Genomic DNA, 26077 nt, shown 5'->3' on the forward strand with positions numbered 1-26077 from the left:
TCTTAACTTCCTCATCAACAAGATAATTCTTCTTTCATGGTGCTGAGGAGTAACATGTGAAATATGGCCAAATTCTAAGATAGAAAGCATATACTTTAATATTTATCATTATTATAAAAGTAATGTATTTATTGAATATTAAGAAAACACGAGAGAGAAAAAATAAAAATAACTTTTATTTTCACACACACAAAAAAAGAGGAAACTGAGGACCATAAAAGGGACTTGCCAAAGACTTGACAATAAGCAATATTATAGTGTCAAATTAGTCCTAAAATGGGCTTCCCAGGTGGCACTGGCGGTAAAGAACCCACCTGCCAATGCAAGAGACATAAAAGATGTGGGTTCAATCCCTGGGTTGGGAAGATCTACTGGAGGAGGGCATGGCAACCCACTCCAGTATTCTTGCCTGGAGAATCCCATGGACAGAAGAGCCTGGTGGGCTATAGTGCATGGGGTCACAGACAGTTGGACACAACTAAAGCAACTTAGCAGCCCTAAAATAAACTGATAGAATGAAATTATTCCAGTCTTTTATATTGCTTTATAGCAATATTAAGAAAATGAGAAAACTGAAAAAAATCCCAAAGCTTTAAAGTAAATTAATGTCTTTTACACTAGAATATTGGAGAAGGAAATGGCAACCCACTCCATTATTCTTGCCTGGAGAATCGCATGGACGGAAGAGCCTTGTAGGCTACAGTCCATGGTGTCGCAAAGAGTCGGACACGACTGAGCGACTTCACTTTCACACTAGAATATGAAAATGTATAAAAAAGAATGAGGGATGCTCCGTCACTACTATTATCTGGATAAATTTTAAAGAGTGTTCCTTAAAAACATGCATGTAAATAAAATCAAATTTTATATGAATTACTAGTCTTTGAGATATGTTGGAAATAATCAGCTTTTAGTTTTACCAATGTAAATGAGCTTTTTTTTTTTTTTTAAAGGAGTAGTCTCTTTCCAGTTCAGACAAATGTGTATATTTAAATAATTAATGGGGCTTCCCTGGTAGCTCAGCTGGTAAAGAATCTTCCTGCGATGCAAGAGACCCCAGTTCGATTCCTGGGTTGGGAAGCTCCCCTGGAGAAGGGATAGGCTACCCACTCCAGTCTTCTTGGGCTTCCCTTGTGACTTAGAGGGTAAACAATTTGCCTGCAATGCAGGAGACCTGGGTTCAATTTCTGGGTTGGGAAGATGCCCTGGAGGAGGGCATGACAATCCACTCCAGTATTCTTGCCTGGAGAATCCCCATGGACAGAGGAGCCTTGTAAGCAACAGTCCACGGGGCCACACAGAGTCAGATATGACTGAGCAACTAAGCACAGTTCGGCACGTATAACTAATACTGTAGGACACAGGATAACACACACATTTCAAAATAATATTTACAAATGCATATCTGGTTAAATTTTTCTTAATTAGATGAGCAAAGTGAGAAAAGAGCAAGTGATGGACCAGACCCATCAGACACTAAAGACTTTTATAAAATTACAGTTATAACAGACTGATCTAGGAAACAGAATACAGGGTCCAGCAACAGATCCTAACACATGTGGGGAGTTAGGAGATGATAAAGACAACAAAGATCCTCAAATCAATTTGAGGAAAAGAAGACTTATTTAATAAATGGTGCTGGGGAAAGTCGGAAGTCATCTGGAAAGGAATAAAGTTGTTCCCATATGTCCCATCTTATACCAGGAAAGATTCTGATTGGGCGCAAATTTCAACATAAACATGAAGCCATAAAACTATTTAAAAAAAGAAATAGTGAGAAATTTTTAAAAAGCATAATATCTGAAGGAAAGATTTCTAAGCATGAAAAAAGACAAAGCGATACAAAACAAAGAAACCTAAAGATGAAAAAGCTTGAGTGCATGACAATACCTGCAGGACAAAATGATGATAAGCAACATCAAAATACAAATGGCAAACTGAGAAACAAATTTTTGCAACTTTTATCATAAAGGCCTAATTTCCCTAAAAAATATAATTTTCCTAAAATAAATAAGAAAATGACTAATCTCACAATTTAAAAAGGTAAAAGACATTAATGGACAATACCTAGAAAAGACGAATATGTGGGCTCTTAGGAATAAGAATATGTTCCCTTTCACTCATAAAGAAATGAAAATTAAAATACCACTAATATGCTTATAACCTATCAGATCTGTAAAGATCATAAATTTGAATAATATACTGGGTTAAAGAGAGAATAGAGTAACAGCCTCTCAAGTGCTGCTGATGGGAGAGTGAACTAATATAACCTATGTAGCAGCAATTTGGGCTTTCAGGTGGCTCTAGAGATAAAGAATCTGCTTACCAATGCAGGAGATGCAAGACAGGCAGATTTGATCTCTGGGTTGGGTAGATCCCCTGGAGTAGGAAATGGCAACCCACTCCAGTATTCTTGCCTGGAAAATTCCATGGACAGAGGAACCTGATGGGCTACAGTCCATGGGGCCACAGAGAGCTGGACACGCAAAGAGGCAATTTTGCTAGAGCTAATTATATATTCAAAATAGATTTATCTGGGTATAATTGACATACACAGCTACATCTTAGAGTGATGAGTTCTGGAGTAAATATACATCCCTGAGACCATTGTCACAATGAGGGGAATGACATATTCAGCACACACTCCTTTAGCGTGCCCTTTTGTGAACCATCTCACTCCTCCTCCTTGCTTTCTGTAACTTCAGATTGGTTTGCACATATTATGTGTCAATGGAAGCTTACAGCTTCTTTGACTTTTACTCACTGTAACTGTCCTGATGTTTATCCATGTTGCTGTATGTATCAATGGTTAATTCTCCTTTTTAACCTTTTTTTGAGCTACAGGACTTCCCTGTAGCTCAGAATATAAAGAATCTGCCTGCAATGCAGAAGATCTGGGTTCAATCCCTGGGTCGGGAAGATCCTCTGGAGAAGGGAATGGCAATCCATTCCAGTATTCTTGCCTGGAGAATCCCATGGACAGAGGAGCCTGGCAGGCTACAGTCCATTGGGTTGCAAAGAGTCAGACACGGCTGAGAGACTAACACTGTTTCTCCTTTTTACTGCTGAGTAGTTACTCTTGTAAGGCTGTACCACAAGTTGTTTATTCATTTATCTCCTGATGGTTGTGTCCAACTTCTGGCTGCTACAAGTAAAGCCACAATGAATACTCATGCACAAGTCTTTGTGTAAACATATACTTTCATTTCATTTGGCTGAGTCAAATGACAGGTGTATAGTTAACTCTTTAAGAAACTGAGAGTTTTCTAAAATGATCTTCTGCTTATTTTTTTTACTGGCTTGTTTTCTTATTATCGGATTGTAAGATTTCTTTATATATTTTAGATAAACATATTTGTCAGATATGTTTTCTAAACATTTTCTCCCAGTCTGCCCTTTTATTTTCTTAACAGTGTCTTCTGAAGAACAAAAGCTTTTGATATTAATAAAGTCCAGTTCACCAATTTTTTTTCTGGGTTGTTCCTTAAATTTAGGAAAGCTTTGTACAACCCTAGTTCATTAAGGTTTTCTCCTATGTTTTCTTCCCAGATATTCAGGTTTCAGTTATTACATTCAAGCCAATAATCCAGTCAATCTTTTTATATGGAGTGAGCTAAGGGTAGAGGGGTTTTGTTTTGTTTTTTGGTACATGACTATACAATCTTTTCAGAACCATTTTTTGAAAAGATCGTTTTCCCCCACTGAATAGCCTTGGTACCTCTGTAGACAATTGGCCGTATATATCTGGATGTATTTCTAGATTCTCCACGCTGTTCCAATGGTCTAGATGTCCATTTTATGTTAATACCACACTTTCCTACTTACTGTGGCTTTATAGTAAGCCTTGATATCAGAGGTGTAAGGCCTCCAACCTCTTCTTTTTCAAAGTTGTTTTAGCTAGCCAAGATCTTTTACATTTTGTTCTTTTGTTGCCAAGTCGTGTCAGACTTGGCAACCCCATGGACTGTAGCCCGCCAGGCACCTCTGTCCATGGGATTCTTCAGGCAAGAATACTGGAGTGAGCTGCCATGCCCTCCTCCAGGGGATCTTCCTGACCCAGGGATCAAACTGGTGTCTCTTATGTCTCCTGTGTTGGCGGGCAGGTTCTTTAGCACTAGGGCCACCTTGGAAGCACATAAATTTTTTCCCTTGGATTTTAAATCCTTAAATTTTGGCGGTTTTAATTCTCTAACTTGGATACTGCAGAGTCTTACTACCACTGTTTTGTTCCTTTGCTTTTGTATATGCCTTCTAGGTTTTATTTCCCTGGAGAAGAGAATGGCAACCTACTCCAGTATTCTTGCCTGGAGAATTTCAAGGATAGAGGAGCCTGGTGGGAGTCCATGCGGTTGCAAAGAGTTGGACACGACTAGTGACTAACATCTTTCAGTTTTTATTTAAGTTGTGCTTCTCAACTTCTATTATGTGGTTACAAAGGCCACAGCATAAAGCACTACAAACTTTAATAAATATTGGTGGTGAAGTCAGATGATTAGATAGGCTTTTATCACTACTTTCAGGATGAACTGATTGTCTCTCTTAGAGGGAAGGCCTTTGGCTTCCTGAACCACAGTTTGTCTGTAACCACAATTGTTCCTCTTCTGTACTTTATAGCTACATTTGTAAATGGAGCCTTTCTCAGTCACGTAACAGCATTTTTAAAAATGTGCAAAAATTCCCATCATCAGGGAGACATCAATATCTGTGTATACAGATCAAAAGAATGCTATTTTAGCGAAGGGTTCCCCTTACCATCATAAAAGCATGAACACACAGTATCAATTGATTTGTAATGAACACTTACCTGCATCTTGCTGGCATCTGGTTGTTCCCCCTGCCAGCTCATGTATGGCAGAAAATCTATGTCTTCTTTGGCAATAAGTTCCAAAGTATTTGGAATATCAGGAGAAGGTGACTCATTACCATCCTGTATTGAATCACAATCAGGTAAAGAGAAAACAGACATTATCACATTAAATTATTATTACAAACTCTAAAGCCTCACGAATGTTTGGTTTGGAATATGTTTGGGGGTCAGACTGGATCCTGTGTGCTAGGGGAGAAGATGGTCAGGTTGGGGTGAGGGTCCCCTTCACAGAGTACCCGCTGGGTGGCACTGCACCAAGTGCCTTGGCGGGCTCTCCTCTCAAACTGTGTAGGAGAAAGGGCCACTCAGAGGGTAAGGGGAGCCCAGGCCTCTCTTATTTTTTGAGGGTCAAGAATTAATAAAGGTGAGAAATGCCAAAAATGTAACAAATTGTAGTATATCTTAAAATTCACATAGTCAACAATTTGTTACATTTTTGGCATTTCTCATCTTTATTAATTGTGTACTAATTCAACTATAACATTAAAATAACAGCACAGGTAACTCATGCAGAGATCACGCGAGCCCTGTGCCCTGCATGGATGAGAGGCTCTCTGCTGCTCTTCATGGATGCAGGGGCCACCAGTGACAGTGAAGGCAAGAGTCTTCTTAGCGCGCAAATATAGATAAAATGATCATGAATTAACAATACATACCCTTTTCTCCACAGCCACAAAGCTTGTAAATTGTGTTATGAGAGAGTTTTCTTTACTGAGTTTAATAATCAGAGATTTTAAGGTTTGCTTCTTCATCTAAGAAAAATGAATAACAAGACAGGATAATAATGAATAACAAATGAAATCATGTCCTATTTTTCACTATTTAGCTATATATGACCAATTAAATGAGTACTACATAATACAAAAAGGTGTGTTTCTATAAGTAGAAGATAATTTTATAATTAGGATTTCCAACACAACATTGAGTCGATGGCTCTAAGTATCTCAAGTGGCTAACTTGCCATTTCCTGCAAAAAATGGGCTCAACGAGAGGCTAAAGTACAGAAAGAGTGATTCATATTCATGAGCTTCTTGTGGCTTGTAAGACCTGTCACAGTGAGTCTGTCTTTAAAGATGAGGAGCCCAGGGTGTCGGGAGGTGGAGGAACTGGTCCAGGCTGGCCTGCCAGTGCACTGGTCAGCTGCCCTCATATGGAAAAGGACCCTGAGCAAAGCAGGACCAAGGCTGCCGACCTGAGGGTGGGAAAGAGGGCGCTGACCTCTGAGGGAACCAGCTGCCTAGGGAGGAGCGTGCTGAGTGCTCCAGCCATCGTTTGACAGCAGTCCTCTGGGTATGGGGTAGCAGAGGGAGTCCCCTGCCAGGGCCTCAGTGGCTCAGTGATGTGGGGCCAAGGCGGGCTTGGCTCTGCTGAGCTTCACAGGTGGCTCAGCCCCCAGACCCGGCCTCTTCATCACGGAGACACTCACACTACAACACACAAGCACCTAGGTGGTGTCTTTACAGGCACTGAGGGAGGCGTCTGAGTCTCCTTTGCCTCCCTCTGACAGAGACAATGATCACAGGGTTCTGTCAATAATTCATTCAACGAGCTAACTAAAAACTAAATCAAGTAACTACAGGGCACCCTGCACCCCGGCATGGAAAACACGGCAATGATGACAGGGGTCTCTTTCCACCTGCTGATCCTCACTCACATTTCCACAGATAAAGCAACTCAAGAAAGGCCAAGAAAAAGACAATGGCTTTCACGTGAAAAAGCAAACCTCGTGATTCACTTCGTTTTCATGGAGAATGCCATCTTCGTAATCTCTGATCAGAGCTCGCGCTGCCAGCTTGTGAATCATCTGTTCAGGCAGCAAAGGAAAAAAGATTCTAATTCATGTCATACATAGGAAATCATTTAAATAATTGAGATGTGTTTACATTCCATGAAATTCACCCCCTTGAGGTGTGCAGGTTGATGAGTTTTAACTAATATAGATGGTGTGTGGGCTTCCCTGGTGGTTCAGCTGGTAAAGAATCTGCCTGCAATGTGGGAGACCTGGGTTTGATCCCTGGGTTGGGAAGATCCCCTGGAGAAGGGAAAGGCTAACCACTCCAGTATTCTGGCCTGGAGAATTCCATGGACTGTATAGTCCATGGGGCCACAAAGAGTCGGACATGACCGAGCGACTTTCACTTTCACAGACTGTATGTGGGGGCTTCCCTGGTGGCTCAGCTGTAAAGAATCTGCCTGCGATGCAGAAGACCAGGGTTTGATCCCTGGGTCAGGAAGATCACTGGAAGGAGGGCATGGCAACCCACTCCAGTATTCTTGCCTGGAGAATCCCCTGGACAGAGGAGCCTGGTGGGTTACAGTCCATGGGGTCACCAAGAGTCGGACACGACTGAAGTGACTGAGTACACACGCATACTGACGGTGTGTGAGCACCACTGAAACACAGAGGAGGGGATTTCTTCCCATTAAAACCTCATGTCGTGTCGCTGAGTAGTCAGTCACCTCCAGTCCTGGCACCCACTCATCTCCATTCTGTCCCTATAGTTGGCATTTTCTACACACGTGTGAACTGCTCTACTGGGAGAGCCAGCCCAGGGCTGTGAGGCCTGACTGTAATCTCCACTCTGAAGGGGCCACAGACAGAGCACCAGGAAGTCAAGGGCCAGGGCACCGTCCTTTCCTCAAATGGCTGAAACAACAGGACTCACTCAAATGGCAATGTCTCCCGTCAGTGACAATTCCAACTCCTGCCATTTTTTACTGGTAAGGCCATGATTCACAGTGGAAGGACAATTATAAAAATTGTGACTTTATGGAAAATGACCTGCTCTCAGGTAAAATCCCACTGAGATTCAGTTTTTCAGACAATACAAAGATGCCCTTAAATTCTATACATAAGTCATTGGCAAGTAATAAGTTAAATGTTTTCATTCAATGCCAAAATGAAAGCTTTGCTTTATTTTTGTTGTTGTTCTTGTTTAGTCACTAAGTCATGTCCAACTCTTTTGTGACCCTGTGGATTGTAGCCTGCTGGGCTCCTCTGTCCATGGGATTTCCCAGGCCAAGAATACTGGAGTGGGTTGCCATTTCCTTCTCCAGGGGCTCTTCCTTCTCCAGGGATCAAACCTGCGTCCCCTGCATTGGCAGGTGGATTCTTTACCACTGAGCCACAGCAATGTTTGGTTATATAGATATAAATAAGGAATGCTTTGTCTGGTTATGTAAATACTCCTATAAATAGTAGTAGTAGTTACTGCCTCAGTCATGTCTGACTCTTTTTGACCCCATGGACTGTAGCTCACCGGGCTCCTCTGTCCATGGAATTCTCCAGGCATACAGCATAGACAGGTTAGGAATTTTCCAGATCTAACTATAGCAGATTTGGTACTAATGCAAATACTACAAATTCATTTGATTTTAATCCAAAAACAGAAAAAACAAAAACACATCCTCAATATACAATGTTTTACTTGTCGTCCAGTACAGTTATACTCAGTATTCTAAAATAAGTGGCATGGACCAGGCACTGTAGGTACACTGAATTGTAGGGTGACGTGCACATCTTTGAGAACCACGTTTAAAGGTTTCATTCACAAAACACCAGGTTTAACTGCAGTTATTTACACCCACTGATGCCCCTGTGGATACTCCTGGACTCAAGACCCCAGATGAAGAGCTGCTGCCTTAGAAACTGATGGAGAGTATCCTCGCTTGTGGAGATGACAACCCTCCACATCACATCAGGTGCTAAGATGTCAACACAGAAAACAATGCAGGAAGGACATGGTGCATTAAATATGAAAATACAGAACTATTTTAACTTTCAAAAACAGTGAGTGCGCAGTTTACGTTTTTTATCTCACCGTTCCAGTTGTCTTCTGAAGTTCAGTAGTTGACACCACTGTAGAATACTCTCTCTCTTGAATTATCGCATGTAGAGTTGCCTGAAATGGGAAAAAAAAATTCCTTATAGTTTTTCTACTTCATAATGTCCTGGTTAGTTCAACAGCGATTCTTTCAGTGATTTTAATGGGAATTAAGAGGCTCTCCAGTGCCCTTGGTTAACCAACCGCTGTGATCCCAGGAAAAACTGTGCAGCATATTATGACTTGGGGGTAAAGGAAAGGGAAGAAAAAAGAAAGTTATTAGCAAAACACATTGCTGTTCCCATGATAAAATGCCTGCATGCTCCTCACCTGTGTACAGTGAGGCGTGAGCCCGTAGACGAGGAGTCGCTCACTGTGAAACAGGGACTGCACCTGGGCGGGGGCCTGCAGGGGTGCGGGGACGTCCGTGCTCAGCTGCTGCCATTTGACGGAGACCGAGTGGCAACTGGGAGAACTCAGCCTATCCATCTGGGCTTCTATCTATTTATCAAGAGGAGTTATTTCTCTTTCAGTGTTACATCCAGAAAATAGTTACCTAACACTTAAAATGACTTTACATTCTGTCCTTTGGGAATTGTAGCTCTTTGGTGTTTTTCCTCCTTCCTACTACAGGGTACATTTCCAAAAGGATTCTAAGTCAAATTTTTAATAATAGCACTAGCACATAATTTAAATTCACAAAACATCTTAAAATTATTCTATTAATTAATTACCATTATACAACTTTGTCGTGTAGTAGATTCCAGTTACAAAAATTAACCCTACAAAGGACTTGAATAGACATTTCTCCAAAGAAGATATGCTAATGACCAATCAGCACATGAAAATATGTTGTTACTAGGGGAATGCAAATTGAAACCTTAATTAGATACAAACTCACATCCACTGGGAGGGCTCTATAAAATCAAAAAGTGTGAAAATAAGTGATGATGGAGATGTGGAAGAACCTGGAACCTTGGCACACTGCTAGTGGGAATGTAAAATGCCAGTGAACAACAGTATGGCAGCTCTTAAAACACTAAGTGCAGTTACCACGTGACCCAGCAATCCCACTTCTGGGTACTGAAATTAGGGCCTCCAACATATGCCTGTACACCATTCATCATGTCAGTATGATTCACAGTCAAAAGGCAGAAACAACCCCAGGGTCTAGGGACAATAAATGGATACACAAAATGTGGTGTATACATATAATGGAATATTTTTCAGCCTTAAAAATGTAGAAAATTCTGACATATACTACAACATGAATGGACCTCAAAAACACTATCCCAAATGAAATAAGCCAGTCACAAAAAGACAAACATTGCCGGATTCCACTTATATGAGGTTCCTAGAGGAGCCAAATTCACAGAGACAGAAGAGTGTGGGTGCCAGGGGTTGGGGGAGCAGGGGTGAGGAGTCACTGTTTAACCAGGGGGAGAGGGGCTTCCCTGGGTCCCCAGGGGTTGACTCTGTGCTTCCACTGCAGAGGTGCGGGTTTGATCCCTGGTCAGGGAACTAAGATTGCTACATGCCACATGGCACAGCCAAAAAAAGAAAAGAATTAGGGACAGACTTTCTGATTGGGATGATGGAAATGTTCTGGAGCTAGATCATGGTGATGGCGACACAATACTGTGAGTTCACTTAATAATCCTGAATTGTACACCTGAAAATGGTAAAGCTTATGTATATTTTGCCACAATAAAAAATTAATCAAGTGAAACATGTAATATTTCACTTTTAAAAATCAACCCATGACATTATATAAAGCAGAAATCAAACCACTAGCTACAACTGCCCGCAGAGCTCCAGTTAGTGTGTGTTTTGAATCTGAAGCTCATCGAGATGACAAGATGGAATCAATGGCCAGGCTCGATGTGGCTAAAATAAACAGTATGCCGAGGTTTATAGTAATCAGTGGTTAGAGATGGGAAGAGGAATTCATGTTGTCAGAACCATGGTTAAGGCTTGCATCCATGCAATAATACATAAACTGAAAAAAAAAAGTTAGCTAGATGAACGCCTCAGTGGAGTATTTCCTGTGCAAGCCTAGCAGTAACTAAGGGTGAGGGGAAGGCTAGGGGTAACTAAAGGTGGGTTGCATACGCTTTGGGTACCTTTTTGCCTTTTTCTAGCTCCCTTTTCCATTGATGAAAACACAGAAGTTACTGTCACTAGATTTCTAGGAAGATGAGATTTGCACATTTAAACGTAAGACTGAAATAAGATGTTTGAGACACATACCTGTTTTTTCCAGCTATGTTTGGATTTTGAATTAAAATATTCAAATACTCCAGCACCATAGTGGGACAGAGTCCGTAAGACATGACGATTTGCTGTAGAACTGATAACATTTCATGTTTTAATTTTAAAGGAATTTTAGAAACATGTTGAAGTACACGTAGTGAATACTGACACAGCTTAGGACTCAGTGGAAGACACGTTATGTTCTGTAGCTGAAGGCAGATATAAAACTTAGGCCAGAAAGTAGAAAACATCTGCAGGTCTGGGTAACCCAAGTTCCCACATATCAGAAGACTCATGTCTCTTTCACAAGAGAGAAAAGCATAAATTTCTGGCTTCTGATTCACTGGAGGAGGGAGGAGATGATTCTGAGAAACCCCTGGAGTGTTTGTGACCGGGATGGTGACTGGGACCCACTCTCAATGAATGTCAAAGCTGCCCTCAAGTGATTCTAAAGTCAAGGCTGACAGAAGAGTTAACCAAGCCTGCATCTTAAAATGTAGTCCACATTTAGATGACAAAGAACTAGGAAGTAACTCTCACTCTGGCAAATGTAATCTTTGATATTTAACTGACAATGTTCTGTTACATTTCTCTCAATTATTCTACAACTAATCAAGAGTACTTTGTTAGAGAAGTTCCTCCTGAAATACTAGACAAGTGATCGATAATTTTTTCAGAAAAAGAGCTTAAGAAAGTTATTTTGGAAATATACTTCAGCCTATTGATAACACTGGGTATGTCTTCAGTGATCAAAACTAACTGATTTGATTACAACACTGATTAGATAATCCTTAAGCCACAGTCTATATGTATTTACAGCTTTTACGGGTTAGTGAGGTTGCTGTGTGGGCCTGAGAGGACCACTTGTTAAACAGGCGGGATAAACAGTCTCTGTTCCTGAAGACTCACGAAATGTGGTTAGCATGTGAACACAAATGCATACGTATAAAATGAAGAAGAAACCCATAGAAAGACATTAAAAACTGGACAAACTGTGTCCAAGCTCAGGGTCACCTCCGTCCCTGGTCACGATCTGCTCCCTTTGCTCTATGACTATGGGTAGGAGAGCCCTGGACATCCCTCCTCACCCCCGCCTGTGCAGTGGGACGTCCTGCCCAGGGAGGCCGAGGCCCACTGGCCAGGACAGTGACTTCACAGCGGAGGACAGCAGGGGGCAGGGTCAGGCATGCTGTGTGCAAATGAGAGCATGGTCCCTGCTCTCTGCTGTCTTCCTTATTTTTACACTGTAATCCCCCATTCAATGCAAAAATGTTAACTATAAATGGGGAGGGAGTGAATACCAACAGTAGTGGGTTTTAGCTTCTCTAGAGAAAGATTCCTGTACACAGCAGGGTGAGCAAATGCCAGTGAGAAAATGGCAGCAGTCAGAGGTGTGCGGGGAAGGGACAGAGCGACCGGGGGTGGGCTGGGGAGGGGTCACCATCAGCCCTGGGTGTGCCTGGCCTGCCAGGTTAGGCTCAATTATACAAGTAACAGTCTCCAACAGTGAAGTGGAGCTTACTGGCTGTTTCCATGTACACAAGTTCATGAGATTTTCAGAGTAAGCCTATTAGACCCACTGTCATCTCCACCTCACAGAAGAGGGTGAAGGCATTCCCCCAGAGTCACAGCTAACCTGCGGCTGCTCAGGCTCCGAGACCCAGGCAGCGGCCAGGGCCAAGAGCCCAGAGCCGGCACCTCTGCACCGAGCAGCTCCTGCCTGCTGACTTTCCCTGTGGGACCGGCCCACCTGTGCTCACCCGACCCCACAGGAGAACAGCCTGGTGTGCGGCACGCTTCTTCTTACGAGCTGCAACGTCAGGCTCTTGTTCTGGAGGTGCCCGTCAGATATAAGGAGGATGTTCCGTAACATGTGGGAAGGGCACAGCAAACTTAAGTATCGAAGCGTCTTCCAGAAATCTGTGTTTCCCATGGTAGGTGTAGCAGACTGGAGGAAATGAAGCAAAAGATCATTTACTCCTTTTGGGGTGTCTTCACCACCAACTGTAATCACTTACTGAAGCACACCCCTTACTGAGGGTTACTGTCACCAAAAGGAAGTTCTTTCCTAATGATTCATTTGTGGAACAACTATCCTTTTAGTTTATTTCATGTCAGACAGTATCTATAATATTATTACTTGGCTTTTGTTTCTTTATGGTTTTCAAAGAACTATTACATCAAAACACCCCTGGGATTGCCAGCTAGTCTGGACTGAAGACACAATTAGCCATTCCTAGTTTGCTCAATTTAAAAAAAGAAAGAAAGAAAGGGGACAGAGCAAAACATTCAAAACTGTTAATGCTGATTGTATTCAGATGGTGGGACTGTGAATGATTTTTTCTTTTTTAATTTTCCATTTTCTTAATGAGTTCATATCACTTTTATTAATGAACTAAAAGAGCCCATCCACGTACAGAAATGGAAGGACTAGGGCTTCTTGGGGAGAAAGACCGGGCAGAACCACTGAAGCCTGACAGAGAGAAGACAGAGGACAAAGGCAGCTACTGGTACTCACCATGATGAACTCTGTGGGCATCTTATTGCTTGTGATGCACTTAGGATATGAAAATAATTCCTTGTAACCTGTGTGATAAGACTGGTGTAAGATGTTGCCATTAAATATTCACTTTTTGACCACTAACAAACAATAATGGTTGGTAATTTTAATACATAAAAATAATTCACCACAGCGTTCCTTTAAAAAATTCCACTGCATTCAAATGACACACTTAACTGAGCAAAAATGACCTGGGTCAGGCTGCGCATGGGGAGTCTGTTTCTTAGCCAACTACATGCAGAGGAAGACACAGGACATAGGGACAGCCCAGGCAGCAGGCCACGCCGCCCTGCGGCCCTCGGCATTTCCCTGCTCATCTGACCTCTCCCCACCGGCAGCAGCAGACCCTGGCTCCTTCCTCCTTAGTGAAGGGGCTGCCTTTTCTGCCAAACGGCACAGTAAATAAGAATCAGCAGGGTGTGGCTGTCCCCTCACCCCACGCTGCTCCTTCCGAGGGCCTGAGAAGCCCTTGGACCCCACCTGGAGGGGACAGTCCTTTCTTCAGTGGAGCTCATCTGGTGCCTCCTGAGACTGTTCCTTACAGTTCCTCCATCACCTTGCTGGTTTCAGAGGTTCTGTCCTGATCCTTGGACCCTCGAACTCATCAGACCAAGGGTCTCACACTCAGTTCAACTGGTAACAATAACAACAGTAATACTCATCTGGCATTTTCTATATGATAGGCATTGTTTAAAGTCCTTTAAATACATGAGCTCAACCCTCACAACAGCACTATGAGGAGGGACTATTTCTCTTCTGTTACAGATGAGAGAACCAAGTTCCAGTAAGCTGCCCAAGGCCACACCCAGGGCTCAGGTGCAGAGCTGGGATTCAAGCCAGGGACCTGGCTCCAGAGTTCTTGCTCTTGAACCTCGCTGTGCTGCCTCTCACTCCACAGACAGGTCACAGTCACCCCTTCCCATCGACGTGCTGACACTCTGGAGGAGGCGCAGGACGGAGCACTCACCTGTGCCAAACTTGATGACATTCACCTTCTGCTCCTTTCCCACACAGGACAGTGAATGCAAGGCAATCTGCTTGGCTTGCAGCAATGTCTCGCCCTCCATGGAATTGGAGCAATCAAGACAAATAATCACTTCACTCCTCTCAGCTTTGTCAGGGACAGTAATATCAAGATTTGGTTGAAACACAAGCATGCAGGCCTAAAGGGAGAAAACAGGAGCTAGGCTGGTGCTTCTTATCACTTGAGTTCGTCTGGTTATTTACATGCACCTAGAGACCCAGAACTTCCCTCTAAAACCCACTCTACAGCTTTTCTAAATGATGGACTTGTAGTTGGGACAGTTACAAAGCACTGAGAGCGACCAACCTAAACAATGAGGCTCTGTGGGCTCAGGCCCATGGCCTCTCACTACTTCTCAGACCCTCGTGGGAATGTGCCACTTGTCAGTAGGAATGGCTGGCAAAAAAAAAAAAAATCCTCTAAGCCTCCAGAAGGGAGAGACACCCCACACTAATGTACATAGGAGTGTGCACTTCATCAGGAGCATACCCAGTGTACAACAACCCACATCACAGGCAAGATGAATGAAAAGGTACTAATTTTTGCTGCTTACAGGGTTCAGCAACTTACCCTGCCCCTTTAAACCACACTCAGCTGTGGCACTTCAAAGACCCTTGAGTTTGTACACGCCTAGTATCTCACAAAACCCTCTAAGGTACAAACAAGATACACATGTACCTAGGATTTGCAACATTTGGCATAAATGTGTAATTTTTATTGGAAAAGATTTACTTGTAAAATCTGAAAACTTTCTAATCAGGCAAAATAATACTATAAAAACAAAAAGAATAAGATTTATTCAACAATGAGATGGCCTATAGGAGATCAAATAAAAAGCAGAATGTCAGAGCTGGGGTTCCCAACGTGAACCTCATAAACCCGAGAGGTTCAGAACTAATACAGAATTAATATCTGAACATTGCTGTGATATCAAAAGTGTCTTCAGGATGAATGAATAATGAATATGTCCCACTCTCTTCCACTGTGGTATGTGATGACTGAAATGCGCACACTCACCTTTTTATCTTACAACCAACCAACACTCAAAATAGAACTACTATTAGTTTCCATTAAAACCTTCCCCCAGATTTACTGGTCATGATTTACATACAGCATTGTGTAAGTTCAAGATTTACAGCGCAATCATCTGGCACATAGTACTGTGAAATGACTACCACAATAAGGTTAGCTAGCAAGAACATCTAAGATTTAGTCTTAGCAACCTTCAAATACACAACACAATATGCTTAACTATAGTCATCATCCTACATATTTGATCCCGAGAAATTATTTGTTTTATACCTAGACATTAGTATCCTCGGACCAACACCACCTTATTTCTACTCTCCCTCCCTTGAGCCCCACCATTTTACCCTCTGTTTCTGTGAGCTCAGCTTTTTCTAGGCACCACATGTAAGTGAGATTATACAGTATTTATATTTTTCTGTCTGACTTGTTTCACTTAGCATGATACTCTCAAGGTCTATCTGTGTTGTTGCAAATGGCAGGATTTCCTTATTTTTTATAACTGAGTAATATTCTACTGTATGTATAGGTAACATATACTACATATGCGTTGCATGTGTTACATATATGTGTACATGTTTAATTTTCTTTATCCATTCATCCATCAAAGGACACTTAGGTTGTTTCCATGTCTTATTATAAATAATGCAGCAATGAACACTGGGGTGTGAGTATTTGAGACAGTCATTTCATTTCCTTTGAAATATACCAAGATGTGGGATTGCAGGGTTATACAGTAGCTCTATTTTTTAATGTTTATTTTATTTATTATTTATTTTTGGCTGTGCTGGATCTTGGTTGCTGCACATGGCTTTCTCCAGCTATGGGGAGCAGGCTCTACTCTCTAGCTGTGGTGCTCGGCTTCTCATGGCAGAGATGGGAGCACGGGCTCCAGGGCACTTGGGCATTAGGAGTTGCAGCTCCCAGGCTCTAGAGCACAGGTTCAGTATTTGTGGAGCATGAGTTTAGCTGCTCTGCAGCATGTGGGATCTTCCTGGACCAGGAATCAAACCTGTGTCTCCTGCACTGGCGGGTGGATTCTTAACCACTGGACCATCAGGCAAGTCCTAGTAGTTCTATTTTTTGAGGATCCTTCACACTGTCCTTCACACTGTTCTCCACAGCAGCTACACCAGTTTACATTCCCATAAACAATGTCCGAGTGTTCCTTTTCCTCCACTTCCTTGCCAATACTTATCCGGTCTTTTTGAAAACAGTCGTTCTAACAGGTATGAGGTGATACCTCTTTGTGGTCTTCATTTGCATTTCCTCGATGGTTAGTGATGCTGAACATCTTTTCATGAACCTGTTGCCCATTTGTATGGGGTACGTGCAAAGGATGTCTTATTTGACCATCTTGCTGATGTTGCTCTCAATTTTTATTTTAATTAGAAGAGATTATTTATAATAGCCACATAATATGGTCTAACAGCCATAAATAATTTTGTATCTTTTTACAGTATCAATGTTTTAGAAGCTGTAAAAAGTATACAGACTAACCAATGTAATATATGAAAGCACATTTTCTTTTTGGTAGGGATTAAGGTAAAAAAAAAAAAATTAGGGCTTCCCTGGTGACTCAGACAGTAAAGAATCTGCCTTTATCCAGAGACCCGAGTTTGATCCCTGGATCAGGAAGATCCCCTGGAGAAGGGAATGGCAACCCACTTCAGTATTCTTGCCTGGAGAATCTCATGGATAGAGGACCCTGGCTGGCTACAGTCCAAGGGGTCATAAAGAGTCAGACACAACTGAGCAATGAACACTATTAAGGTAAAATTTGCTTCCCAGGTAGTGCAGTGGTAAGGAATCTGCCTGCTAACACAGGAGACACAAGAGACTTGGGTTTGATCCCTAGGTTGGGAAGATCCCCTGAGGAAGAAAATGGTAGCCAGCTCCAGTACTCTTGCCTGGAAAATCCCATGGATGGAGGAGCCTGGTGGGCTACAGTCCATAGGGTCGCAAAAGAATCAGACCCAACTTAGCTACTAAACAACAACAAAGGTAAAAATGACGATTTTTATGGGAAATATGCCACGTGGGGGCTTTGCTTGAAACCACAAAAGTTTTTCATTCTTGATGTCATAAGTATTTTTTGGTTGTGCCTCTCACATGCGGGGATCCCAACCAGGGATCGAACCTGCAACCTGTTACGGAAATACTGGACTGCCAGGGAATCTCCTCTATCACGAATATTTTTAATTGTAAAATCTTGGGGTGGCGAGAGCTCTTTTTGTAATGCTAGCTTTTCAAGACTATCAATCATTTCCAAATTTAAATGATCTATTCTAAAATACTTTTTCAACAGTATCTCCTACTTTTAAGTAAGAAGGACTATACCTCGCTTTCTTTTTCTGGATGCTTTTCAACCCACATTCTTGGGAGATGCACATCAACCAAACCGATGAGGAGAGAAAATCCATTGCTGTCTAAGGAGCTGCCTTCCACTGTACTAATCACAGCTTTGCAGTCTGTTCTCTGCAAAACAAACAACCGTGAGAACAAAGTAAATAAGTGAATTACACCATACTATCAAGTAGCAAATCTGTGCATGATTTACATAACTCTATTAAAAATCAACAGTGTGTCAACAGATCCCCAAATTGTGAACTGTAGGTTTTACAAGTGTGACCAGATCACGTTTTTATCCCCTTGGTTCTAAGGTGCATGTGGTCATTCGCTCAGTTGTGGTCGACTCTTGGCAACCCCATGGACTGTAGCCCGCCAGGCTCCTCTATCCATGGAATTTTCCAGGCAAGAATACTGGAGTGGATTGCTGTTTCCTTCTCCATCTACTGTGGATACACACAAGCAATCTCAGCCCCCTAGAGACAGTCTCAGACCCTGGACCCAAAGGTGATTGGTCTGTGTATCCCGTTATCTGGATGCAGAAGATAATTACAACACAGAATAGTAAAACAGAAAACCCAATGGGAATTTTATAATTATGCCTTTATTGTAAAGTAGTATTTTTATAAATATAAAATACCTTCTGAAAATACAGAGGGGAGGCTTTAAGTGACAAAGGCGGTGTGGTAGATTTCTGGGCCTGCCCTCTGTAGTAAAACTCTGCAGCTCCTCCGCTCAGGAGGTCGTGCCCATTTTTCTGCCCTTGAATGTGCTGTGGGCAAGGGGATGCTGGCAGATGGAATGCAAGCAGGGGCTTGCGCTGTGTTTGTGGAACAGGCTGCCCTCCTCTGCTGTGCTGAGCTCTGAGCTAACCTATGGCAGGTGAGAGACCAGGGCCAGCACCCTGGCTGACACCAGGCCACCAGCCACCTGTCCCAGCCTATCATGACCCCAGCAACAGGAGGAAAGCTTGAGAAACAACAAATGTTTATCGTTTTAATCCACAAAATGTTGGGATTGTTTGTTATACAGCAAAAGCTCTCCGATGCCAAGGGGTTCCTGTTCAGGATGTATTATTTGCATGTGTTTAACTTTATTCTCTCGCTTCCCAGGTGGTATAGTGGTAAAGAATCTTCCTGCTAATGTAGGAGATGCAAGTGACACAGCTTCAATCTCTCGGTTGGGAAGATCCCCTGGAGAAGGCAATGGCAGCCCACTTCAGTATTCTTGCCTGGAGAATCCCATGGACAGAAGAGCCTAACAGGCTATAGTCCATGGGGTCGCAAACAGTCAAACACAACTGAGCACACAGACAATTCTATTCCCTAGCAAGATCTCCAAACACCCTACAACAAAAAAGGCATAAAGACATTGAGAATGGGAACAAAGATAAAAGCAGAGAAGACACCACCAAATTTCAATAAGAAGATGGAGAGCTGACAGAGCTGTGTTAAGTGATTCAGCCAGAGGAGAGGAAGCCACTGCCTGAGCCCCATGGCGGGGCGGCAGCAAGCTGTGGGCTCGAGGCCTGAAGCTCCTTGGGAAGGACCCCTCGGAGGCACTGGAGAGCGGATCATGCCCTGAGCTGTCAGCCCAGGTCCCCTCCCTGCCCTTGGTAGCAAGCAGCTGGCACCTGTTTTCTCACTAATGGAAACTGAAGATTTATTACTTAGAGAAATTCAACCAAGTGGAGTCCAGACTTGGGAGTCCTAAGTGTAACGAAGCACAGACACAGCAGGCAGTGAAGTGAAGGCTGGTGTCCCCAGTCACACCTGTGAACACCCTTGAGGTACTCTGCACAACCGTGCAAGGGTGAAAACTCACAAGAGACTCACCCCCACACAGCAGACCAGCTGCCACCAGCCTCGAGCGCAGGCCCGGGGCCCACTCGCCCCACTTACCACACAGCATCTAACTGGCTTCTGAGGACAAACGTAGAGTGAGGCCACCCAGATGCTGGAGGAAAAGCCTTCAACATGAAAATGGAGGCCAACTGAGCAAAAAGCCAGAAAAACAGAGAACATTTACAGAAGAGAAAAGAGCTCTTGCCAAAAAAAAAAAAAGAGAGAGAATTAAAATTTCAGTAAAATGGTTGGAATTTACAATTGAGAAAATCACCCAGAAAGCAAGATGAAAGGACAAGGAAACGGACAACAGGAGAGAAAATGTAAGAAAACAAGGGGCTCAATTCAGGGATGTCTAAGAGTCACTGAGAGGTGACGGGGAGACGGACACTTGTTTATTAAAATATAAGAGGATCCTCCAGAACTAAAGGCCATGAATTATACATATGACGAATGAATGTCAGGTTCTGATGAAGTTTCAGAACATCAGGGATAAACAGAAGACATGAAACTCTTGCAGGGCTCAAAAACAAAACGACTGCCTATCAAGAACAGGGGATAAAAAGGTTTAACCTCTCAGAAGTAACACTGGAGGCGGGATGACAATTTTTTCAAGATTATGAGTGGGATCACCTACCCAGTGGGAAGGGAACACGCAGAAGAGGAGGTTTTCAGACGTTCGGGTTGTAAGGGAGGCTGTGCTCTGTTAGGTGGTGGGAACTAAAGAGGAAAAGCCTCGTGGAAAGCAGCCCCAGGGGAGCAGGCAGGGTCAGGGAAGAGGAGTTGCCGACTCACTGAGACAGCGAAAACAGCCCCAGAGGGACTTTACATGACAGGTTAGAACAAATGAGAAGAAACAGTCCTAGAAGACAAAGAAAATGGCAATTTTTTTCCCCCAAGAAATATTATATAATGAAGTAAAAAGAAAAAAAGCCATCATAATACATTCCTTGGCTCAGTGTAATTATCATTTATGTACTCATAATAACTTAAACATTTACTATTGATTTAACCAGGCTTCCCAGATGGCACAGCTGTAAAGAATCTGCCTGCTAAGCAGGAGACGTGGGTTTGATCCCTGGGTTGGGAAGATCCCCTGGAGGAGAAAAGGGCAACCCACTCCAGATTCTTGCCTGGAGAATCCCATGGACAGAGGAGCCTGGAGGGCTACCGTCTACAAGGTTGCAAAGAGTTGGACAGGATTTAGTGACTAAATAATAGCAGCAAATTGATTTAACCAAAAACCATACTATAACTCTTGGAATAAGTGGGTTAGAAACACGTGCCCTGAGGTGAGAGGAGGGCAAGAGGGTTACATCTTCATCTGCCATAACAAAAAGAGAAAAAGATATCTCTGGCAGCCTTAAGAAGAAAAGACTAGACAGAGAAAGATCCTCCAGCAAGAAGGAATGGAGACCAGAGAAGACAAGCAGATAGACATTGGAGAGCTTTTTTAAAATCAACAACCACAAAATAAGAACCTAAAAACTTAACAAGAGGTGAATGATAAATAGATTCTTATACAGTCACAATGGATTGTCGCTTATAAAAAGCTGTATCTCAGAATAATTTGAATACTTGCAAAAATATTTATAATACAAAGTCGAGCGAAAAAAGCAAATGTAAAAATTTACATTCAGTATAATGGCCGTAAGAGTTTCCCAGGCGGTATTAGTGGTAAAGAACCTGCCTGTCGATACTGGAGACATAAGAGATGTAGGCTCTCGATCCCCGGGTCAGAAAGATCCCCTGGAAGAGGGCATGGTAACTCACTCCAGTACTCTTGCCTGGAGAATCCCATGGACAGACAAAGCCTGGTGGGCTACAGTCTATAGGGCCGCCAAGAGTTGGACACTACTGAAGAGACTTAACACGTGCACAGGCATAATGCCCATTACGTAAATAAACAGAAACACACAATAAAAAAAAAACAAAGATAACTTTTGGAACAGATATTTGTTCTTCTGAAACAAGAACAAGCAGTAAAAAATTTAATTAAATCTTTGGAAGCCACCAGAAAAGAGCTAAACCATGTAAAGTCGGTGTCTGTCCCTGGACAGTGGTGTGGGGAGGGGTGGGGCAGGACGAACTGCTGCTCCTGATTATAAGCTGATGTCATTTGGTGTAATTTAACTTAAACCACATGCATGTATTGCTTTGGAAAACTGATGTTAAAATACGAGTTCTTAAGAAGTGAAAGCAAAGACCTACTAACCTTTTTTCTCAGGTCGTGTGTGTCACTCAAGATGAATTGAATCATGTGTGGCATCTCGATAGACATGCTCAGAGAAAAGCTACCAAAGTGAACAGAGAGGTGGCTCAGTCCAACATCCCAATTACTGACCAACTACATGCAGCTCTTCTGTGTAATTTTAAATGATAACTTAAGCTATAAAATGAATGTTCACTGAATGACTGACAGGTTTTGTAATTTAGGTACTAACCTTTGCTTTGCTCCTATTTCCTTTATACAAATCTTCTCCACTGTATCCTGTGAAAAGAAAAATACATAAGCACAAAAAGTATCTGCTCAATTTCACCACAAAAATCCACACACACACACATAAGTACACAATTTATACAGATGCACACAAAGCAGGGAGTCTGAACACTGTATGGAAAGCAGCAACAGCAGCTTTGGTGGTGTCTCTGGCAACGGAATTAAGGATGGTTTAAAGCTTCCTCTCTGGCTTAGTGGCGTTCTTTACGCTTATCGAAATTCTTCATAATGAGCATGCAGTACCAACACAAAATTTAAAGAGACTGAACAGAATAAAAACAGGATGCCATTGAACATATCTGTGTTTATTCTCTTCATCTCACAGACGTTACATGTGTCTAAATCCCTAAATATCACTACAATTGACTCTATGGCTCAAAGGTTAGGTTATTTAGATACTGTTTCTTCCCTCTGCATAAATAACAAAGCTGCTGTCGCCAAACAGACCTGAAGGTTCTCCCTCAGAGCCCTGTCCTGCTGCCAGGGTGCCACGGTGGCCGGCAGGAAGAAGACCATGCAGGCACCCTGGACGCTCAGCTCCGTGATGTAGGTGATTTTGACCAGGACCTTGGCCTTTGGGGGTAAGTTCCCGACACTGACGGTGAAGATGTCCTGAAATGGAAGTATATGACTTAGCCTGTGTCTCAGAAGCATCTCCATCCTGTGGGCGATCCCCTCCTGTTACATAAATGGTCTGATCACAACTTGCCTGCTTCCTCTTCAGAGAAGGGGACGTGGCCTCCAGACCAGCACTGGTTGTGCGGAAGGAGAACCCAGGCCCTTCCCCAGCGGTGTGGGGTCCAAGGGGCTGTACCCAGTGGCTTCTGCTCCAGCGGAGACCCGCCCCACCCCTGCAACCCTATGGTTTCTCTGCGGCCACAGGGCTCTGACCAGGACACCTGCACACCCCTCCCTGGAGACCACCCCCCCAACCCCAAGGCCTCTCTGTGGACACAGTGTAGCAGCAAACTCCTGCTGGCTATAGAGCTGGAGCCTGTCACACCAAGCTTGGCCCTCATTTTACTCTTTTCTAGAAAATTCACCATCTTACTTTTCAGAATAATTGCTTTGCTTTCTTTTAGTGGGTATTGCCAATCACTGCGTAAGGAAACAACTTCATGCCTAGGGGGTCAGAAAGAGGCTGGATCATTTCCTCTGAACCCACATTGGGTGCCTCCTGACATGGCCAAGCCTGTGCTCTTTTTCACTCAACGGTGCTGCTGTGAAAACTCAGTGTGCTTAGATTAGGGGTGTATGATATCACGGTTAATATGGATTTGAGGAGTCAATTGTTGTTACCTTTGACATCAAGGTGGGAATAAACAACGAAGACAGGATTATCACATGGCAGCAGCGCTCGGCCTCAAGGGAAGGGTATGGAGGCCGGGGCTTCCTGGAGAGGTGCCGCTGGAGGTGTACGGTGGCACTGCTGATACAGGGTCCGGATGGGTGTCAACTGTCACCCATGTGGTGTCACCTGGGTCACCTACAGAATTCTAACTTGTTCCAAACACGAAGGAAGGCCAAGCTGCAAGGCAGCCAGGTGAACTGAATTTCAGCTGAATCCCTCAGAGGAAGAAGGGACCCATAGTTAGGGCACCCAGGCCTCCCAACACAAGGGTCTAACTCCTGTAGGGCTTCTCCACAGAGGCTAGGCACCGTCTCCAGCCTTGTTTTTGGCACTCAAATTTTCTCTTTGTTTTTCCATTAACTTTTTATCTAACCTCTCCTGTTACTTCACCGCTTAAACACTGGCATTCCAAGCTGGGCCTCCACCTGCATAAAGAGCACTAGGGGCCTGTGTAACGGCACCATGCTCCTCCAGGGGCCCCAGGGGGCCCAGCACTTGAGCGCAGGGGCAGCGAGCTCCCTGTGGAACAATCACCTCTTTTTGTTTATCCCCATTCTGCAGATTTATCCCTTAAATCTATTGTAATTTTAATAACTGCCTGCTCCAAACATCACATTTTGACAGTCTTCTGGCGATGAGTCCTCCTCAGAGGTGTGTCTAAAGCACACGGCCTGTCTTTAGAAACGACTGACGTGTCTACAAGAGGCCGACAGGAGCTATCCCACATCCAAAGTAAGGAGCGGCGGCTGCGCTTTGCTGGGGCAGCCGTGAAGATACCCCACGTTCAAGGTAAGAGAAACCCAAGTAAGACAGTAGGAGCTGAGAGAGGGCATCAGAGGGCAGACAGACTGAAACCACAATCACAGACAACTAGCCAATCTGATCACACAGACCACAGCTTGTCTAACTCAATGAAACTAAGCCATGCCATGTGGGGCCACCCAAGAATGATGGGTCATGGTGGAGAGGTCTGACAGAACGTGGTCCACTGGAGAAGGGCTAGGCAAACCACTTCACTATTCTTGCCTTGAGAACCCCATGAACAGTATGAAAAGGCAAGAAGACAGGACACTGAAAGATGAACTTCCCAGGTCGGTAGGTGCCCAATATGCTACTAGAGATCAATGGAGAAATAACTCCAGAAAGAATGAAGGGATGGAGCCAAAGCAAAAACAACACCCAGTTGCGGATGTGACTGGTGATAGAAGCAAGGTCCGATGCTGTAAAGAGCAATATTGCATAGGAACCTGTAACGTTAGGTCCATGAATCAAGGCAAATTGGAAGTGGTCAAACAAGAGATGGCAAGAGTGAAAGTCGACATTCAAACTAAGACAGCAAACTAAGATGGACTGGAATGGGTGAATTTAACTCAGATGACCATTATATCTACTACCATAGGCAGGAATCCCTTAGAACAAATGGAGTAGCCATTAGAGTGAAAAAGAGTCTGAAATGGAGTACTTGGATGCAATCTCAAAAACAACAGAATGATCTCTGTTCAATATCATGGTAATCCAAGTCTATGCCCCGACCAGTAACACTGAAGAAGCTGAAGTTGAATGGTTCTATGAAGACCTACAAGACCTTTTAGAACTAACACCCAAAAAAGATGTCGTTTTCATTATAGGAGACTGGAATGCAAAAGTAGGAAGTCAAGTCAAGAAACACCTGGAGTAACAGGCAAATTTGGCCTTGGAGTACAGAATGAAGCAGGGCAAAGGCTAATAGAGTTCTGCCAAGAGAACGCACTGGTGATAGCAAACACCCTCTTCCAACAACACAAGAGAAGACTCTACACATGCACATCACCAGATGGTCAACACCGATATCAGACTGATTATATTCTTTGCAGCCAAAGATGGAGAAGCTCTATACAGTCAGCAAAAACAAGACCAGAGCTGACTGTGGCTCAGATCATGAACTCCTTATTGCCAAATTCAGACTTAAATTGAAGAAAGTGGGGAAAACCACTAGACCATTCAGGTATGACCTAAATCAAATCCCTTATGATTATACAGTGGAAGTGAGAAATAGATTTAAGGGACTAGATCTGATAGACAGAGTGCCTGATGAACTATGGACGGAGGTTCGTGACATTGTACAGCAGACAGGGATCAAGACCATCCCCAAGAAAAAGAAATGCAAAAAAGCAAAATGGCTGTCTGAGGAGGCCTTACAAATAGCTGTGAAAAGAAGAGAAGTGAAAAGCAAAGGAGAAAAGGATAGATATACCCATTTGAATGCAGAGTTCCAAAGAACAGCAAGGAGAGATAAGAAAGCCTTCCTCAGCGATCAATGCAAAGAAATAGAGGAAAACAATAGAATAGGAAAGACTAGAGATCTCTTCAAGAAAATTAGAGATACCAAGGGAACATTTCATGAAAAGATGGGCACAATAAAGGACAGAAATGGTATGGACCTAACAGAAGGAGAAGATATTAAGAAAAGGTGGCAGGAATACACAGAAGAACTGTACAA

General features: G+C 43.2%; 1 protein-coding gene across 15 annotated transcripts in view; it reads right to left on the minus strand.

Annotated features, from left to right (window-relative positions):
- PARP4 (poly(ADP-ribose) polymerase family member 4) overlaps nt 1-26077 on the minus strand; it is a 74415-nt gene that overhangs the window by 14635 nt on the left and 33703 nt on the right. For all 15 annotated transcript variants that reach the window (XR_014071050.1, XR_014071048.1, XR_014071049.1 and 12 more), the window contains 13 exons: nt 22695-22859; nt 22192-22238; nt 21963-22041; nt 17895-18032; nt 14472-14667; nt 13463-13530; nt 12705-12892; nt 10942-11041; nt 9022-9192; nt 8689-8769; nt 6591-6671; nt 5524-5619; nt 4805-4927 (listed from right to left, as the gene is read on the minus strand). Coding sequence is in view for 12 of the 15 variants with exons in the window: in XM_081549171.1 (XP_081405297.1) it covers nt 4805-4927; nt 5524-5619; nt 6591-6671; nt 8689-8769; nt 9022-9192; nt 10942-11041; nt 12705-12892; nt 13463-13530; nt 14472-14667; nt 17895-18032; nt 21963-22041; nt 22192-22238; nt 22695-22859 (1533 nt within the window). In the remaining 3 variants the exon portion in view is untranslated. The remainder of the gene's footprint in view (nt 1-4804; nt 4928-5523; nt 5620-6590; nt 6672-8688; nt 8770-9021; nt 9193-10941; nt 11042-12704; nt 12893-13462; nt 13531-14471; nt 14668-17894; nt 18033-21962; nt 22042-22191; nt 22239-22694; nt 22860-26077) is intronic.

Source organism: Giraffa tippelskirchi, chromosome 12 (assembly GCF_054371585.1).
Source record: "Giraffa tippelskirchi isolate mGirTip1 chromosome 12, T2T-mGirTip1v1.2.pri, whole genome shotgun sequence".
Classification (NCBI taxonomy): domain Eukaryota; kingdom Metazoa; phylum Chordata; class Mammalia; order Artiodactyla; family Giraffidae; genus Giraffa; species Giraffa tippelskirchi.